This window comes from Bactrocera neohumeralis, chromosome 2, assembly GCF_024586455.1.
Source record: "Bactrocera neohumeralis isolate Rockhampton chromosome 2, APGP_CSIRO_Bneo_wtdbg2-racon-allhic-juicebox.fasta_v2, whole genome shotgun sequence".
Classification (NCBI taxonomy): domain Eukaryota; kingdom Metazoa; phylum Arthropoda; class Insecta; order Diptera; family Tephritidae; genus Bactrocera; species Bactrocera neohumeralis.
The window spans coordinates 52954026-52973037 of NC_065919.1; the positions used below are offsets into that span (position 1 = coordinate 52954026).

At 33.8% G+C, this 19012-nt stretch overlaps 4 protein-coding genes across 9 annotated transcripts; 3 read left to right on the plus strand and 1 right to left on the minus strand.

Moving 5' to 3' along the window:
* The first annotated feature begins 14 nt into the window (after positions 1–14).
* LOC126750796 (cyclin-dependent kinase 20) lies at positions 15–2890 on the plus strand. 2 transcript variants are annotated; one of them, XM_050460525.1, is made up of 7 exons: positions 15–112; positions 1101–1325; positions 1393–1581; positions 1702–1941; positions 2003–2109; positions 2371–2494; positions 2694–2890. In XM_050460525.1, exons 2-7 carry the CDS (start codon positions 1125–1127, stop codon positions 2718–2720), a joined length of 888 nt encoding a protein of 295 aa, XP_050316482.1. In that variant the 5' UTR covers positions 15–112; positions 1101–1124; the 3' UTR covers positions 2721–2890. The 2 variants fall into 2 exon arrangements, with proteins under 2 accessions (XP_050316482.1, XP_050316481.1); XM_050460524.1 differs by having other exon boundaries at positions 31–269.
* Positions 2891–3019: 129 nt separating this feature from the next.
* Positions 3020–4909, plus strand: LOC126750797 (non-structural maintenance of chromosomes element 1 homolog). Its single transcript, XM_050460526.1, has 3 exons — positions 3020–4131; positions 4184–4659; positions 4717–4909. The coding sequence occupies exons 1-3, from the start codon at positions 4029–4031 to the stop codon at positions 4831–4833; spliced, it is 696 nt and encodes a 231-aa protein (XP_050316483.1). The 5' UTR covers positions 3020–4028; the 3' UTR covers positions 4834–4909.
* A 1077-nt stretch (positions 4910–5986) lies between these two features.
* On the minus strand, positions 5987–8523 carry LOC126750795 (heterogeneous nuclear ribonucleoprotein 87F-like). Of its 2 annotated transcripts, none has more exons than XM_050460522.1 (5): positions 8295–8523; positions 7477–8013; positions 6983–7403; positions 6817–6928; positions 5987–6604 (listed from the first exon to the last, which is right to left on the minus strand). In XM_050460522.1, the coding sequence occupies exons 1-4, from the start codon at positions 8340–8342 to the stop codon at positions 6825–6827; spliced, it is 1110 nt and encodes a 369-aa protein (XP_050316479.1). In that variant the 5' UTR covers positions 8343–8523; the 3' UTR covers positions 5987–6604; positions 6817–6824. The 2 variants fall into 2 exon arrangements, with proteins under 2 accessions (XP_050316479.1, XP_050316480.1); XM_050460523.1 differs by having other exon boundaries at positions 6817–6925; positions 8295–8522.
* A 2635-nt stretch (positions 8524–11158) lies between these two features.
* LOC126751376 (serine-arginine protein 55) lies at positions 11159–17185 on the plus strand. 4 transcript variants are annotated; one of them, XM_050461595.1, is made up of 9 exons: positions 11161–11295; positions 11491–11643; positions 11766–11836; positions 11898–12002; positions 12851–12947; positions 15707–15780; positions 15840–16139; positions 16201–16356; positions 16620–17185. In XM_050461595.1, the coding sequence occupies exons 2-9, from the start codon at positions 11518–11520 to the stop codon at positions 16723–16725; spliced, it is 1035 nt and encodes a 344-aa protein (XP_050317552.1). In that variant the 5' UTR covers positions 11161–11295; positions 11491–11517; the 3' UTR covers positions 16726–17185. The 4 variants fall into 4 exon arrangements, 3 of the variants coding, with proteins under 3 accessions (XP_050317552.1, XP_050317559.1, XP_050317567.1); XM_050461602.1 differs by having other exon boundaries at positions 12866–12947; XM_050461610.1 differs by having other exon boundaries at positions 16508–16807.
* The last annotated feature ends 1827 nt before the right edge of the window (positions 17186–19012 follow it).

Below are 19012 nucleotides of genomic sequence, written 5' to 3' on the forward strand. Positions count from 1 at the left end.
CTTTATTTTGACATTACCACGAGCTCTTTACCCAAAAATAAACTAATAACAGTAATGTATATTTATTTACATACTTATGCTAAACAGGAAATAATTACATCAAATCATCATTGTGAGTATTTTTCGGTTGTAAAATTGTTGGACAATTCGATGGAGCTTCTAAAATAAAAATAATATTCTAAATTTGAATGTTAAAGCAAACGTCACATTAAATATACAAAATTATATAAAAAAGAAAAACATCTCAAATTTGTTGTTATTTAATCGAGGTAATGTATCAGTGATTACTATTAACTGACTAAAAATAAGAGCTAAACTTGGTTTTGAAAAATTTCGAAGCACTTAAAATTTTACATTTAAAGCACCGACTCACATTTATACTCTGGGTTTTCTGAGTGTGCCAAGAAGTTTGTAACACCCAGAGTTAGCGTCGGAGACCTTATAAAGTATATTGTCACCTAAAATGCAAAATAACGTAACAACATTTTTGGAAATTTACAGGGGAAAGAAAGAAACACGTTATAAAATGAAACATGAGTGAAACAGAATTTAAATATTGGTTAAAACTGGGTTATATCTGATAACAAAACCTTAAAGGAATTGATGGTAATCAATGAAACACCCAATTTCGAATTTTTTGATCATATCATATTGTTCAAGACAAAACTAAAATCTGCGAACAAATTGTTCAGATCGGAACACTATAGCATATAGTTGCCAAACAAAGTGCCCGGTTAATATCAAGATAATGACCTTTTTAAGCCCCTTAATGCTATAAAAATTCAACTAGGTATTATAGCTTCGGTACAGCCGAAGTTAAAGACTTTTCTTGTTTTGCTTTTTAACACCAACATTTTGATATCTTAAATGGCTAAGTTGTAGCCTCAGTTATGTCTTGTCTGAAATTGAATTTGGCGGTTTTTTCACTTTGGGCATAGAAAGGGTTTAAGGGTTGAATGTATAGCACTGAACTGAACTGCTAATGAATTGCCTTGGTAACATTACAATATGTTACAAATGCAATAACAAAAGGTCAATCAACATTGTCTTAATGCGATTCGAACAATTTGTATTTTTTTTTTTTTTTTGATTTTCCATAGTCAAATATGAGTAGTGGTTGAAGAATGGAGGATTATGCGCCAAGTCGTTTCAAAATGTTGGAGAAAATTGGTGAAGGAGTGCACGGCTACGTCTTTAAAGCAATCGATCTGCAACGACAAAAGCCTGTAGCTATTAAAAAGGTTGCATTGAAAAATAAATTTGGAAATATTTCACTAAATACTTTGCGCGAAATAAAAACATTGCAACTATGTCAATCGGAATATGTAAGTATAAAGATTCTTCAGTACAAATAATTATTATATCCAATTTGTACATATTACTTAACTCTAGATAGTATCAATTATTGACATATATCCAGACTTAACCGGACTGTCGCTGGTATTGGAATATATGCCAGAAACCTTATATGGAAAACTCAGAAACGAAATCGAACCACTAAGTAGACAGCAAATTCGTAAATTTACATTAATGATGCTTAAAGGAATCGAATATCTGCACAATATGGGTATCATGCATAGAGTAAGTGTCAGTTTAAGTAATGAATTAGAGACGTAATTTATATGTGTACTAGTCAGTACTGTGTGACTTAAATTCCGTATTTAAAACAAATTTCGTATTTAAATCCATTCTAATTGGCAGGATATAAAACCAGCCAACCTGCTTCTAAGCGAGGATGAAAAACTTAAAATTGCTGATTTTGGTTTAGCTCGTTTACATTTTCCAAAAGATGAAAATAAACTATATTCACCACAAGTTTCTACGCGCTGGTATAGAGCTCCGGAGATATTATGGGGCAGTCAAAAGTATGGTCCAGCAGTGGACATGTGGGCAGCAGGCTGTGTGTTTGCGGAAATGCTTCGAGGAGTGCCACTATTTTCTGTACGTAAACAACATTGTAGAAAATATTTAACGCTTTTGTGATTTCTAATTTTTGTATTAGGGAGCAACTGATATCGAGCAACTGGCACTCGTAATAAGAACACTGGGTAGCCCCAGACTCAATGAATGGCCAGATATTAATTTATTACCCGATTACGACAAAATTCGGTAATTCAACAAATTCAAAATCATTATATTCAAGTTTAAATATGTTTAACTCTGTGTGCCGCAGCAAAAACCGCCAAAGTCGATTTACGATATTTGAGCTGTTCTTACAGTTGCAATACTCTCACTCAAATATTCTATATTAGTACTTTTGTAATACCAAGAAGAATACTATACCCAAAATTTCTCCAAACTGATTTTAGCGTTTACTCCTTGTGGTACAAAAGCTGTTATTTCTTTGTATTCATGTTTTTTTACTTAAAGATTTCCAAAGGCAGTTGGAATTCACTGGGATAACCTTTTTCCTAGTTGCACACACGCTGTTGAAATTAATTTGGTATCGAACTTAGTAGTGTATAATCCGAAGAACCGCCTAACAGCAACTGAAGTAAGCATTACAAATCTCATTTAGCATTATTAATATGTTAATGATCTGTGCACTGGTATTTTGTATTTAATATATGTATTTATACATTTCATTTTATTTTTGTATAAAACGCATTTTTACATTTTTTGATAATTTTGAATATTCTACGCCTTTAATATTATTATTTTTCAATTTATAAAATTTCCCATTCTATTTACAGGCATTAAGTCATGATTACTTCCAATGAGCTCAGAGGATTTTTAGTTTGTGAATAGCGCAACTATAATAAGCATACATACATACATATATTATGTAAATAAACCAAACATAAAATTATTAAAAGTTTTGCCAAACAATTATAAAAATTAATGTATTTTCAAAATATATTTTAAATGCTTAAATTTGGGTATAATTTTGTATGTATGAGTATTTATCATTCGACAAATTTTACCTTCAATTATTCATTTCTTTCATGAGTATATACATATGTACATATAAAACGTTTTTTTTTAATTAAATTAAATTTTTTATATGTAAGTATGTATGTAGCTTTTATAAAAAAAATAAATTCGGAAAAAATGAAAATGCAAAGTTCGTACAAAAATCTTTGTACATTAAGTAAATGTACATAAGCAATTAAAAATGTAGATTAAAATACCATTCCTTGTATTTATCTCTGGAATGTTTTCTGCCGCTACAACACCAACAACTTAAATGGCATATACTTATGTACATATGTATGTATACAGATACAAAAGAGTACAAGTACATGGTACAGTACTTAAGATATGTGACAAAAGTTATAATATATAGGGTACATACTATACCTACACATTATTTAATCTTACATGTATATATGAGCATAGGTACGTAATTCATTCTTACATAATTATTATTATTAAAAATCCCTAAACTTTTTAATGCATGTATGTAAATACATATGTATACATGTATCTACCTTCGAATTTATGGAAGGCTAGGTCGAGAAAGAGAGAAATTAGTTTTTGTATTGATGATGGTTTATTATTGTTAAGGTCCATTTCTTGTAAGGGATTTTTATCAAATTTGTTTTGAGGTTTTTTACTAAAACAAATTTTCTTACTAAATGAATTTTAATTTATATTTTAAATTACGCCGCATTTCCATGGGCAATTATTATTGCCGATCAACGGCGGAATTATTACCAATGTCGTTGGCAATAGTTTTGTGTGGGCATTTTTTATCTTAATTAATTAATAGCTGAATGACGTCGAAATTTTAAATATATATATGTTCTATATTTTTGTATGGAAGTACATATTATCTTACAGGTTGCACTGTTAAAGTAACAAGATAAAATTTCAGGCTATTCTGGTAACTACTGTGACATATGCGTCGTCATTAAAAATATGGCCCCTGATAAAATTAGAGATTAAGTTTTTCAAGATAATAACAATTGCCTGCTGATAATGTAAATCGATATACGATATTTTACACGATGATTCATCATATAAACATTGTTTACCTTTACTTACACATACCTATTTAATCAGCCGCGTATATTTATAAATTTGAAATGCGAAGTGAAGTAAAAAAACTCTTTTTGCAAGCTTGTATGAACCACGGCAGCTTAAGCTTGGAACAAGTTACTGAAATACTTGAGCCAATTTCTCAATCATGTTTGTATATTTGTTTGTGTAATTGCTAAATTACTTAAACTAGATTTTGCAGATGATGATACTGCTATATTGGACAATGTGAAAAACTTAGTAAAAGAAATAAACAGCGATTTAAAAGAATGTAATCAGGAATTAAAATTCGTAAAACATCCATTGCTTGGAAAGGAATATTTGGTATTTGGTCTAACGTTTGAAACACCCGCGAGCAAACTTCAGCACCATTATCGTGAAGCGGATCAGTTGTATTTCGCAAAGCTGTTAGAGACTATGGCTGTTCAAGAAGACTACGGCATTTCGTGGGTTGATATGTATAATTTGCCGAACCTTCCTCAAACTGTCAAAAAGGATTTAACAAAAATGCGCGTTCAAGATTTGATAACAAAGTGGACACAACAAGGTTACTTTCTGGAAAAAGACGATAAAATATTTTTCGGACCCCGTATGTTAGTTGAATATGCGAGCCATTTGAAAACACATTTTTCTGATTACATCAAAGATTGTCCGCTTTGTAAGAATGTAGTTTTATGGGTAAGATTTAAACATAATGGCTATATTAGACAAAATATATAATTCTGATATCCTTAGGACATAAAATGTGATCGCTGTGAAATTAAAGTTCACAAGGAATGCATACGAACATTTTTAAAACGAAAATCGAATTGCCCATCCTGTAAAAAAGTTTGGAGTACACCATTAAATTAAGTTTCCACTATTTTTTTACAATCACATATTGTTACTAATAAATTACTTTATATTCCTTGGTTTATTATTGATAAAATTAGTATAACTTTATTGTGGCTATCTACTCTAGCCGGGTTAAGTACCAATTTATATATTGGTTGTTTTAGGGGTTATTTAGTCCCGGAAGTCATCTAACGACAGGCCCAGAAGACGTAATGTTTTGAGGGGGGGTGGACCATAGGAGAGTGGTGTTAAATGGGGTATTCTATGGCACCACATGCGGCGACTCGTTGCACGATGGTGATGGCAATTTTTTTGTTGTTGTTTTAACGGAAATTCAATCCCCGTTGGGATGATAAGTGTCATTTGTGTTGTCGTCGATGTCATCAAACAGGAGGCCCAAGAAACATGCTGTTTCGACGGGGTCGGACTAAAGGAGGAGGGTGTTAGATGAGTAGGGTTCGTGGGGCATGCAAAGAGGTGGTCAGTGTCGTGCGGAGACTCGTTGCATGCAGGACATACATTCGGTATGTCAGGGATGGTAATTTTTTTTTCTCTACCTTTGCTATAATTATCCTGCTTCTGTGAGATTTTTACTTCCAAGTTCGTTTACTTAACAAAAAAAACTAACCAATTCAGAGTTAAATTCTAAGGTTTGGTCCATAATTCAAAGGTAAATTGAAACTCACCACAATCTCACGACAAAACCCGTTATTGACAAAACACAATTTGTTTTCTTTTTTTAATACTTTATTTGTAAAATAAAATTATTAAAATGTTTTAATCTACTACCTACCTTTGGTATTATTGAAGCCCTCTTAGTATTCGGAGCGTAGAATGATAAAACCACATCTCGGCATCCTTCGACGTACTTAGCGCGCTTATAGTAAAATGTGAATTCTGTACACCAAGTCTTGTAAAAAATACGTATACAATAATTAGTAACATTTAAGGCTACTTGTTGTTGCGAATGTTGTGCTATAACTCAAACTAAGAGTAGAGTGTATGGCTTGCACTACCTCATATACATATTAATTACTTTTTTTGTAGTCCTGATGTTGAGTCGCAGAAAAAGATGTACCCATATGTTCTTACAAATATTTTACCAATCAAGAGTACATCCAAAAAACTTTGTAATATAACCTGTTACGTGGTTAAACTTTTGAAGAATTCCTTATTGATTTCACGCTTACATCAATTTATTATACTGTTTTAACAAGTTTTGTTTATAATTTAAAAACTATAACTAGAATTATAAGGGTAACTCAAATGGTGGTGTTAAGCAGATTCTGTTTCTTCATGATGTTTATTTTCGTCTAATTTTCTCAAAATTATGCTGTATCATATTTAATACTTTTAATTATTAAATGCGTTTTATGAGAACTTATAAATGTCTTACAAGTAAAATTATAGTAAAAATTGAAAGATGTTAAGACAGGTGTTTTTAATACACAGAATATGAAAAACGATCAAAGTACGTATAAAGTGTACTTTTTCATTTATGGGGTATTCTATGGTATTATGTGTTTTATATGTAGTGGGTTACATTTAAATAATTTTGTTCACTACAAATATTCGGGTTTTATGGTTCCTTTGTACTTGTGTGAATGTCAAATAAAATATTTAGTTTTTCTGTATAAATTTCCTTATTTGCCTATACAAATGTAGATTTGCGTTTGGACTGCAGTTGTCTGCATTATCTGTTATTCATCTTATTTCATTTCTCTTCCTGCCTGCCTGCCTGTGCCTAGACTGCCTGTCTCTCTGTTTGAAATTGTACTATGTACTTTACCTATTTACAAAAAAAGAAAAATTGTTATAAACAAATAAATTTCCATACACTTATTACTATATGAGTAACAATATTTTGCAACTATTTTTCTTAAAAAAAAAATATAATACATATTAACAAAATTGGCTGATGGTAGGAAAAAAATTGTGGTATAATTGATAATAAAATCACTATGTAATAAATCATATTTATAAACCGAGAAAACATCTTACCTCAATTTTTAATATCTTCGGTTACCACCACCCATGTTGCCACCACTTGGGCCTCCACCAGTGTTGTAATTATTCCCGCCAAAACCACCACTTTGTCCACCCACGTTTCCTGCTTTATGAAATTGATTTTATTTTTATGCATATTACATTTTGTTAAAGTTATTACCTTTGTTGTATTGATTATAAGGTGTGGAGCGATTATTTCCGAAGTTGTTTCCCCTTTGAGGACCACCACCATAGCTTTGTTGGTAATCACTACCAAAATTGCCACCCCCATTATTTCCACTCCAGCCATTACTGGCACCATTTCCGGGACCACCAAATCCGCCCCCATTATTCCAGCCACCGTCATTACCAGACTGGTTATTCCAAGGTGCTGGCTGGTTATTCCAGTTACCTGGGCCGCTTGGACCACTTTGGCTGCCTCCAAAGTTTCCATTGTTACCAAAATTATTGCCACCCCAATTTCCTCCGTTTTGTCTATTATTACCACCCCATCCTTGATTGTTACGGTCACCGCCACGACCGCCACCTCTTCCTCCTTGTCCACGTCCACCTCCACCTCCTCCTCCTTGACGTTCCATATCCTATATTTACAGAGATTTCCAAAACAAAATTTTAGTGGAATTCTCATTACTTGTAACAATTTAAACTACTTGCCTGTTTAGCGATAGCCTTCTTTACATCAAGAACCTTATTTTTAATAGTATGATTCTTTTGTAAAATTATTTTATCGACGGGATCGTAGTCGTCAAATTCAATGAAGGCAAACCCACGTTTCTTCCCGGTTTCTTTGTCCGCAACAATATTGATTCCAACAATATTACCATACGACTTGAAGTATTCTCGTAAACACTCTTCGTCATGGTCATCACGGAGACCGCCTACAAACAATTTTTTAACAGTAGCACCTGCATTTGGACTGTCAATGTCTTGGCGCGGTACTGCCCTTTTAGGTTCCACGGTACGTCCATCAATTTTATGAGGACGAGCGTTTTGAGCATTATCAATCATATATGACTGTGAATATGTAATGAAACCGAAACCTCGGGAACGTTTTGTTTTGGGGTCTTTCATTACAACCACGTCAACAATGTTACCCCATTTTTCAAAGTGCGCTTTTAAGCCATCGTCGGTGGTTCGGTAATCTAAGCCACCAATGAAAAGCTTTCTTAATTGCTCAGGCTCGGTAATGGGCTGTAAATATAAAATAGTCAACAATTGTAATTACTTTAAGATATTTCTTCCAAAATACAGAACATTATTACAATATCTATAAAAATTTTACACCGAACAATATGAGACAGTAATAAAAAAAATAGTCCGCCATTTTGTTTAAACACATGACGCTCAAGAATGACGCCGCAATTCTAACCAATGTTAGTAGTAACTGTAATAATTATTTTATTCGCCACTACAATACTAGATACCTTAACCTTTTAATATGTAAAAAAAAATAATCAAAAATATTTACTTACCTCATCGTTGTAATTGCCATTCGAGTTTCCATTCTCAACATCTGCCATTTTTATTTAAGATATATGTTTTAAAACCGTGGAACTAAATGTGATATTGGGTATATCAATTGCAAGGGCAATGGCAATTTCTTTTACACGAAGGATAATAATTAAATTATTTTTGACCGAAACCGAAGCGCACTGAATCAATACTGCTGTCGTTGCCTGCGAAAATGGCGACTCAACGACGATAAAAGGAAGCAAAAACACGCCGGTAAAGTAATCATTTATCGATAGTTTTGGAAACATTTCGAAAGCATGTTTCAGACTTATCATAGGATACATACTTAAAACTTTTCTTGTTACATCGTATTTTGCAGGCTATAGCTTAATGAAACAACTTGACCATAAAGTTCAATAATTTCAATTAAAAATTTTCGAGACATTACCAAGCATCGGTTGTCAATGGTGACTATAAAAGATTGAGATGTTTTTTGAACATTTGGCGTGCAATATTGATGTATCGCGATCTATATCATAAAATACTTCAACATTTTGAATTCGAGATCGCCTATGATGAATAGCGCTATCAATATTGAAAGTTTAGCACATTCTGTGTGTAAACTCGAGCAAAAAATTTAATAAATAATAAAGGGAAACCCTGTTTTAACATTGTTCTTTAAAAAAAAAAAAAGATTTTATAGGATTGAATACCTTAAATATTGAGGTTGTAGCAGGAACGTGCGGTTCCAATTGTAACAATAAATATTGATTTATTGTAACAATAAATATTGAACGTGAGACATACATCCATTATTACTTTGAATCAATTCAGTAGATATAATTGTAACGGGGCATCTCGACAGCCAAAAATTTATGGCATACTAACTGTCAAATCTATTGCTATTGCCATTGCCAAATCTGTATGTGGGCATTTGTTATCATAAGCAATATGAAGTCTCTACAGGCAGTAGGCACGGCAATACAGTTACAATGACATAAATTTTATCCTGTCGAGATGCCCCGTAAAAGCGCCCATACACGAGCACACAAGTGCGTTCGATCGGTATGTGTGCGCTTGCGGTTTATCGTGTATGGGCTTGTTCGCGTACCGATCCATGTTCGCGAAAATGTTTGATTTTTTACGATCGGTGCGCGAACATGTTTATCGTGTATGGCGTTGTCGGCGCACAAAATCTCATTTCTCTCGTGTCGCCGAACAGTGAAGATCGCGGACAATGGCAAGAGTTAAGGGGAGAGCCTGCTTTCGAGGCTTCAAGGATTTGAGGATTTTTTTGGGAGGGAAAGAAATAATTGATCCAATCGAAATTTCTAAGCTTTATAGTTATATATTTGAACATCTTTCACAAATTTTTTGGATACGAAATCTTTGATATTCTGCCTTTGGCAAGCAATTACCCGATGCATCTCGCATGTACATTTTTCGGACGGCGGGCAGGATGCAGGTCGCAATTTCTATCGGAAACAAAAAATTCAAAGAGATTCATATTTTTTATTAATTTAAACTAAGAAAATTCCAAAAAAAAGTGTAAAATTTAAAATTTTATTAAAAATTTAATAAGTAGTGGCTTTTGATCAAAAGAATTTTACTTTATGCTGTTTAAAAATATGTTAAAACTTGACTTTTCTTAATATTTTTTTTAGTTTAAATATAAGATAATTTTATGTCAATGATAATAAACTTTGCCCCAATTCTATACAACGTTTAGTTTTTTTTCTATCCTGCCCGCCAATTAAGAATAATCGTAAAAATGAAAAACCGAGAAATCACGCTTTAAAGTTTTCGCTTTTTGCCTAAGCGCTCATATATGTATATACATACATAGTGTAAGAAAAAAAAAGTTGGAATAACTTATTAACGAAATTCCATGAAATAGATAAAAATGCTACATTAGAAATAAATTCCAAGAAATGTTCCGCTTGCCTGTCGCACATCTTAACTCTGTGAAGAACGGACGCAAAATGGATTTGTGTGTCGTGTATGGGCAAACGAATTCATAACGATCGAACGCACTTGTGTGCTCGTGTATGGGCACTATAAGGAACATTCAATTTTGTGGCACTGAAGGATATTTTGTTTTTACTGACTGTATGCGCTTTAGAGCCTTATCACACGAAGCAACTTTTGTTGCGGCAACTCTTAGTTTAGTGGCGAGGGGGCGACGAGGAGAGGAGAATCGCGCCGAGTTTCCCGTGTTCAGCAACTCGCTTTGTGTTCTTATTCGTAACAGTTCGCTGCGACGTTTTTCGGCATTCGTGTTCTTTCTTTCGTAGTACATAGTTGCATTTGCGTATATTTTTTTGAAATTAATATTTTGAATATATTTAAAAAATTTAATTTCATCTTTTGGTAAGTAATTTGCAAATATGTATACAAATATACATAATATAATATAAATATTTTAGAAAATGGAGTATGACGAAAAAATCGAATTAATTAACGATATTGTGAAATGTATGGATGAAGCCATACAAATTGATTCAGACGATAGTAAGAAGGGTGATATATCTTTGTTTTAATAAATAAAATGTATTTCTTAATTGACAGAGCTGATTAATATATGTATGTGATACAGTGGCCCAAATACCTATAAGGAAAAAGAAGCGACAATGGGTTAAAGTAAAGAGTAGACAATGGGTTAAAGTAAAGTGAAAGAGAATGAGAAAAAAACTCGAGCAGAGTTGCGCAACACAAGTTGCTCGTGTGAAGGTAATGGGCAACAGCAAAAGAGAATCGCCCGAGAATCAGCAACAAAAGTTGCTTCATGTAATCGTACACTTAACAAGCTTCTATTTTCGTACAAGTGGCAGCTCTGAACCCAAGCGAAAACCGCCATTTTTCTCTAGTGCAAACTGTTCAGTGGAAAAGTGGCTATTTCCGTTTTAATTGCCGAGGAGCTTGATTGTATTTTTCTTCTGTGGAATAGAGTTGGAAAAAAGTGATAACGTTATTAAAGTGAAGTTAATAATTTGTGGATTGATCTAACAGGCCTAAGAAAAGGTACGCAACGTTTGTAATAGCCAATTTGGAAACGTAGTCAAAAGGACTGTTAATCAATTCAGTAAAATATTTTATTGTGCGTCCATTTTGGATCCACATTTGCGTTGTAATTGCCAATTTATTACTAGACATTTTTTGTAACACCTTTATATATATGTATATCAAATTTTGAAGTACTTATTTTCTCATACCTAGAATACTACGAAACACACCCAGACAATTATGGTCGGTTCAAGAGTTTACGTCGGTGGATTGCCGTATGGAGTTCGTGAAAGAGATTTGGAGCGGTTTTTTAAAGGTTATGGACGAACGCGAGATATATTGTTAAAAAATGGATATGGCTTCGTGGTAAGTGTGCCTTATTTTTAATTAAATCGATTTTAGGTTACTTTCGGTATACTATATATGTATATATATTATGATTTACTTTGTTGATTGCGCCGACGTATTAAGTTTTTTATAATTTTCAGGAATTCGAAGATTACAGAGATGCGGATGATGCAGTGTATGAGTTAAATGGGAAAGAATTGTTAGGAGAAAGGTACCTTACTTGAAATTGTGAAGTTGTTCTTTTTTTTTTTTTGATCGGTATGTTGTTGCAGAGTTGTTGTCGAACCTGCAAGAGGTACAGCTCGTGGTGGTCATAGAGACCGGTATGACGATCGATATGGTGGGCGCCGCGGTGGTGGTGGTCGTTATAATGATAAGTAAGTTGTTTTTGAGAAATAATTTTAAATATGTTTGTTTTATACTTTATGTGTGTGCTATTTGTATTTATATCGTTAAAATATTAATTGCTAAAGAGGCACTGATACTGAGTAGACATGATTTTTCAAAACTGCGAACATTCCACATTGTCACAAGAATTGCTACAAAAATGTTGAAATTAAAAGGATTGAAAAAAAATGGTATTTACAAAAACTGCTATATGTTAGGGCAAATATATCACAAAAAGTTCTTTGAACTCTGCCCATTATAACCTAGTTGAATGAGTAAATGACGCTGGATATATGTACATATATATAATTATATTTATAGACACATAAAAGGGTAAAGCCGGCAAATGAGGTTAGAACTACAATGCCGTTAAATCGTTGTGGCCAACTGGTTTATTTTTTTTTTTTGTTGAAACCACATGAGTCAACATTTAAATGAAATTAAAAAGTAAATGTCCCAATCTAACGTTTCAAATAAAGAACCGATGAGATTTTGCAAATTTTATGCGTTATCACAATGTCGTGTTGTGGTGGTTTATTTTTTTTTTTACCTTATCCAAGGGAAGTGTAAACATAAACTTTGCATTTGTTGTCTGGCAATATATCTGTGACTAATAAGGGATTGTTAAAATTGAAAATATATATGTATATAATAGATTTTGCATTGTAAAACTTGCTGCAGTCTAATTGTTAGTATTTTGATGAACAGAATTTGTTATTATAATTGCCCTGCTTTATGTTGTCCATTGAACCACACATGTTTAATATAATTAGAAATACATGTCCAGTAACAGCAGCAGTGTCACAACTAATTATAAATTCATTAAATTATTCACCAGAAACAAAAATTCCAGATCATCCTCTCGTTATGGACCGCCGCTACGAACAGAGTACCGTCTAATTGTGGAAAATTTATCGAGCCGCGTTAGTTGGCAGGTATGTACTTTATCACAAAGCTTATAGTACAGTGCTAGCTTTAGAAGTTCTGCACATTCGTTGTGTATCAAAATGTTTTATTAATATAGGAGATGTATGTGACATATTTATCTATTAATATAACGCTTTTAAATAAGGTAGTTTGGTTAGCTTTAAATTAATTCCTATAAGGGTGTGGTCAATACATGTCGGTTATTTTTTTTTATTCAATTCTTAAAACGTGACAAGGGAATGCAAAATAAACACGGCTAATAATGGTTTTAATGAATATATAAAGTCACAGGATTAGAGGCCTTTTTTTCGTTATTTTTTTTAGTTTGATTAACAATTTTTTGCGTCTTTAGCATGTACTTCTTTGTTTAACTACATTTGCAATAAATTATATTTCCTTCAAATAGTATCTTTGTTTATAAATGCTTAATTGACCGGTGTTATCCGATAAATTATTTTTTCTATACGAAAGAAATGCCACTAATGGGTTGACTGACAAATCATCACCTTGATTGAAAGATGAAGCTAAGAGTCTTTATTTGAGAAGAATTTATGTGAACTGTTTATGAGTACAAGTGCAATCAACCCGCTTGGCTTGGCTGGCTGCTCACTTGAAAACTCATGCGACCTCCCTGATTTTAAGGCGGGACAGGCGGCCATTGCAGTGTGAAAGATATATAAGGACTCATCCTAATTGCAATCACTTACAATACCAATTCTTAAAAGAGACTGAACTCGGACATGAAGGCACACGAACAAAAATGCCATTCTTGGAGGTAGATTGTTAACATTCATCCGGTTCCTGAGATGGTCATGATGTTGTTTCTTTAATGCGACCGAATGCAAAATCGAATTTGGGAATAATTCGCTTCTAATAAATTTTTTGGGCTTCGAGCAAGGAAAAATAAACAACCACATCCACCACTTAAAAAATGTTTAGCCAGGACGTTGGAGCACTTACAGAGATAGGGTTAAAAAACATCTTTAATATAAAAATATGGGTAGAAGAAACGTGACAGATGTCAGAGCAACCTTATGAAGGCACATGAGCTGAAGAAGCGGACAAGAAACGCAATTATTCGATATATCATTTTCTGCCTTTGCAATTATATAGTTCGATGTCTGGTGCATATGAAATTTTTAAATGTACAAACTGAATGCGCTGGTTTTTTAAAATTAGGTACATATATTAAGAAAGTAAAATGTATTAAAAATCATTTAATTTTAGAATTGTCGAATTCCTTATAGCGTATAGCGATTGCAAAATAATCACAGAGTGTCGTACCAACGTAGAGCCTGTCGGACAAACCTTCCGAACGATTGCGATTACGAATGGTGTGCGAGTGGTGCCATAGAGCTTCTAATGCTCCCAATGACGCTTCTGACGGCTTCAGTAAACGTGCTTCCCAGGCTTTCATATGCTCTGACTATGGCTATTAAATCTGTTCCTTGACCAAAAATTAGCGACGTGCAAAAGATGTCCTATAACTGGTCTACTGCTTAGGTGGTACTTAATGTAGAACATCGATGTCGTCGACTGAACCGTATCTAACCGGCCTACCAATAGTTCTTTCTGGTGATGAGGGACCGTAGAAAATATCAGCAAACCAACAGTCAAACCTAGATGCGATGTTGATGGGTGGTGGCAGTCAAGAGAGTGCATCATCATACCTCCATTCTGGAGGTCTGAACTCATTTCCCTTTATTTACAGTAGAAGAAACATTATTTCCGAAAAGGCATAACTGGTTTCCGATGTCTTATGGCGGCCCTAATGTAAGCCACTTATAGATTGGGTCCTCTTGTTCGCATGTGCAACAACGCAACGAGGCACACTTATAAAAATTGCTACCGGAAGTCCTTTTTTATAGCGAGTATACATTTGAGTGACGTACCTATGTGCTTGCAGAGTCTGTGTTCAGATGCTTCTCTTCAAGAAGTAATAATGATTCGACTAAACCGTTATCGTCCGCATAGTCACACTAGAGTTATCTTTGCGACCCAGAATGTCTACGTGAGATAAGCGTGCGAAATTTCACAAAAGATGGTAGACGAGGTGCATATATTTACGTATTCGTTGGATGTAACTAATTAAGCGACTTAACTTGAGCATTTGAATAGTGCCAATTTGCCGAGATTTTATACACTTGAAAAAATTTCGAACACACATCTGAGGGTCCTATGCGCCACATACCATATGCAACCGCTGCCTACGTTGATCACGCTTTATATTGAGGTCACAAATACATTTGATATACAGTGAAAGTATTACTGACAAAAAGCGACTTTGTTGATGTGATATTAAGTAAGAATTGCAATACATTTAACGTATTATTTAATATATGTATATGATATAGTTTTATGCAAAAGAAAGTCTTTTTTTTAATTTAACTTGTTCTCATCTGTAAAATGTTTCTGATGACATGATGAGATCAAGTATAATTTGCTGAAGTCCTGAACTTTTCTGAGCTGAGTGTTGTACACTGGATTTGATCTTAAACCAAAGAGGAAAATGTGAGAACTTGGCTTGTGAACAAACGTAACACGGAACATGAATATCTCGACGAATTCGACAAGGCTAATATTAATGACGCATTCTACAAAAATCCGCTCTTGTTCAACACTCACTGTTAGCTTCTTCAGCAAATTCTTTACATTACTTTCATAACCGATTTTTAAGAATAAAGTTAAATATATGTAGTAAAGGTTCTCTTTTTCCTAATATTTCCCTTTTCGGTAATGAAAAAATTGGTCATGTTAATGTAATCAGGATCTGAAAGATTACATGCGACAAGCAGGAGAAGTTACTTATGCTGATGCACATAAACAACGCCGCAATGAAGGGTAAGGATGTAAAAATCATTGATAAAAACGTAAAGTTCATCAATAACTTTATTTAACAGCGTTGTGGAGTTTGCCTCATTGTCGGACATGAAGACTGCTATTGAAAAACTGGATGATACAGAGTTGAATGGCCGTCGTATAACTTTAGTTGAAGATCGTCGCGGAGGTCGTGGTGGTGGAGGACGTGGAAGGTCTCGTTCTTCGAGTTCACGTTCACGATCCCGTTCTCGCAGACGTTCACGCTCCAGGTCCCGCCGTTCATCAAGGTCGCGCTCCAAATCTCGTAGTCGCTCCAAATCACGTGGTGCGCGATCAAAGTCAAAGTCACCAGTGAAATCACGTTCGAGATCTCGTTCTAAGTAAATACGCCCAAAAATGATTTTTTAATACCAAAAATTAATTCGTTTATGTATTTTATAGCAAATCTCGTGAAATATCCAAGTCTAAATCTAAATCGAGGTCCCGCTCACATTCGCGCTCTCCTAAGCGTGACTCCCGTTCACGTTCTAGGTCAGTGTCGAAGCGTGAATCTCGTTCTCGCTCTCGATCTAAATCACGACGAGATTCCAGATCACGGTAAGCATTTACGTCAGCATATACATGCACTTTAAAGATTCAATTAATTTCTTTTTATTCTATTTCGCTTTTCTTACTACTATTTTCGTCTTATTTTTGTTTATTTTGGATTGCTGTCCTTTTAAACCGAAATAAATAATATTCTGAAAAGCATTTAATTTCGAGTATTTTGGTTAAATTAATCTAACTCACGCAACTACCTTTTTCAAAATTCCAAAGCATCCCTGCTAATTTTAACATTTTTTATGTTCGTGACGTTTCAGCGACCGCTCCGCCTCGCCAGACAACAAATCGCGTTCCCGTTCGCGGTCTGTGTCACCGAAAAATGGAAATGCCTCACCTGACAGAAATGAGAGTATGGACGATTAGACATACTATTAACATTTTCAACCATACACTACTATTATTACTACCACTTAATCCGACAGCCTCCCCAAAATTTTTACTAAACTTTTCAGCTATGAATATTTAACGTTTATGTATGAAATTATGTATATGTAGTTTGCCACATAAAAATAAAATAAATAGTAATTATAATTTATAATTTGGTTTATTCAAATACTGACGAGTGAAGTTTTGAAAAATAAAATAATTTTACCATTTGGTTTCTAATTGTAATATGAAAAAATGCAAGCAAACTAATTTTACTATATACGTATGTATGTGAGATATTCCTGCATTGAAATATTTGATATTATAATTTTATAATTATTTAATTTGGAGACCATTATTATGAGTTTATAAAATGTACGCATTCCTCATCTTTGTAAGATTAATGCCATAAAGATAAGCCAATTGGCGACAACAAATAAACGTTAATACTACCCAAGCTATATATTTTAATAAGATGACGAGTTAAATAGTTTGCAAAATGTTACAACGATGGCATATACATATGTACATATGCATAGGTATTTAGATAGGTAAGTTTTTGTTCATTTATAAGATATGGTTATTGCAAAATTTCTAAGGAAGCACATTTACGCACTGGAGACACAGTGGCACGCAGATGAGGAAACTTCAGACCTGTCAGAACACTGCACTCCGGCCCACGTCGGGATGCCTTTTGATATCTCCCATAGAACACCTCCACAGTGAGACGCTTATGCTCCCAGTTAAGGAGCAACACAAGTGACCCTTACAATCCTAACGGGGATTAGATATTCCGTTAAAACAACAACAACGCACTGGATTCCGAAATTGTTATTTTTATTCAAGCATTGAATTGAAAGGAATTACGATTGTTCTACAATAGTCAAAGGATCTGCAGGTTGCTCCCATTGCCAGTCGTCCCAACTAACACAGTCCTTGACGCTGTCCAGATAGGCCATCTGTTCGGGACATCGTCCTAAAATAGCCGGCTCGTTCAGTTCTTCGCATATCCAATAGGAAGTTGGGTCCCAATTGTTACGAAATATGCGAATATCAATTTCTTCCCGAGTGGTACATTTAGGTTGACCATTTCCAAGCATTGCAAATGCTGTTGGGGCAGTCAAGGCCAGAAGTAGCATGAGGGCTACTTGCATTGGCGAAAGTAAACACATCCGTATAACCATAGTTGTATTATTTATGTAACAAGTATTACTTTAAAGTATTTGTCTTACCGTTATAAAAATTCATCTTTATTGTGGTGTGAATGGCGTTATAATGTTCTTATAAAAATATGTGACTAAGAAATGCACAGAAAGAAGTTTTTATATACGAATTTGCCCTTAAAGTGAAATTTGTTTTGCAAAGATTTTCACAAAAATACATCATTAATTACATAGGAAATGCATTAACCGCTTACTGCAACCAGATGTTGTTAAAGGCACTTACATCGAGTAAATAAATAAATATACATACATATTACAAGGCAAAGTAGTAGTACATCTATTTAAATACAAATAATGACTAAAGTAGACATCTACATACTACTATTATAAAACTAAGTTGCATCTCGGCCAGATAAGTTTTGATGTATTTATACACGTAAAAGATCAATAGAAAAGTCCCCGTCTACCATAGCGAAACACATTTTTTTGGCAAAATTCGTTTTTTTTTATTTAACATAGGTCCCTTCAAAGGTAATACACTGATTATAGCGACTCTGTATTTTTCTAGTAAGATTTGCCGTTTGCCTCGAAATTCATTTATATCCATTTTTTCTTAATAACAAAAGTTGCTTAACTCAAAACGAATCCAATCCTGTCCAATTTATACACGCGCCTTTCAATGGTTAGGGTTAACTAAAAATCATGGATTTAATTCGATGAGCGTCATCTATGTGTCAGTACAGTTGGCATGTTATACATAAGGATTTAGAATAGAGTTCCTATTTTATAGTATGATGGTATAGAATTAAAAAAAAAAAGTATTCTGCACAAATGAATTTGAATTGAAATTTTTAAATACAACCACTGCGAAACGTACTACTTAATTTTACTACGTAAATGTGTATCTACGAATATAGCTTATTTATTTTTCGAATTATAAGAACATTTATTGTTTAGTGATTCCAATGTAGAGGTGGGTTAACATTTGCATGGCTCATTTTATACCCTAACCTGGTATTTTAAGTTTTCTACGAAGATTGTAACGCTCTGATTCAGCCATGCCCATCTGCAAGCATGAACTAGTCCCTCAGTTGTCTCTCACTTGACCTTTCCTCCTCAAT

Excerpts from the sequence above, each read along its gene's own strand:
- LOC126750796 (XM_050460525.1), top strand. The coding sequence starts at position 1,125 with ATGGAGGATTATGCGCCAAGTCGTTTCAAAATGTTGGAGAAAATTGGT. Across the intron at positions 1,326-1,392 it reads AACTATGTCAATCGGAATAT|ATAGTATCAATTATTGACAT; the intron begins GTAAGTATAAAG and ends ACTTAACTCTAG. Across the intron at positions 1,582-1,701 it reads ATATGGGTATCATGCATAGA|GATATAAAACCAGCCAACCT; the intron begins GTAAGTGTCAGT and ends TCTAATTGGCAG.
- LOC126750797 (XM_050460526.1), top strand. The coding sequence starts at position 4,029 with ATGCGAAGTGAAGTAAAAAAACTCTTTTTGCAAGCTTGTATGAACCAC. Across the intron at positions 4,132-4,183 it reads TGAGCCAATTTCTCAATCAT|ATGATGATACTGCTATATTG; the intron begins GTTTGTATATTT and ends TAGATTTTGCAG. Across the intron at positions 4,660-4,716 it reads GTAAGAATGTAGTTTTATGG|GACATAAAATGTGATCGCTG; the intron begins GTAAGATTTAAA and ends TGATATCCTTAG.
- LOC126750795 (XM_050460522.1), bottom strand. The coding sequence starts at position 8,342 with ATGGCAGATGTTGAGAATGGAAACTCGAATGGCAATTACAACGATGAG. Across the intron at positions 8,014-8,294 it reads ATGGCAATTACAACGATGAG|CCCATTACCGAGCCTGAGCA; the intron begins GTAAGTAAATAT and ends TTATATTTACAG. Across the intron at positions 7,404-7,476 it reads AGAAGGCTATCGCTAAACAG|GATATGGAACGTCAAGGAGG; the intron begins GCAAGTAGTTTA and ends CTGTAAATATAG.
- LOC126751376 (XM_050461595.1), top strand. The coding sequence starts at position 11,518 with ATGGTCGGTTCAAGAGTTTACGTCGGTGGATTGCCGTATGGAGTTCGT. Across the intron at positions 11,837-11,897 it reads AAAGAATTGTTAGGAGAAAG|AGTTGTTGTCGAACCTGCAA; the intron begins GTACCTTACTTG and ends ATGTTGTTGCAG. Across the intron at positions 16,357-16,619 it reads CGACGAGATTCCAGATCACG|CGACCGCTCCGCCTCGCCAG; the intron begins GTAAGCATTTAC and ends GTGACGTTTCAG.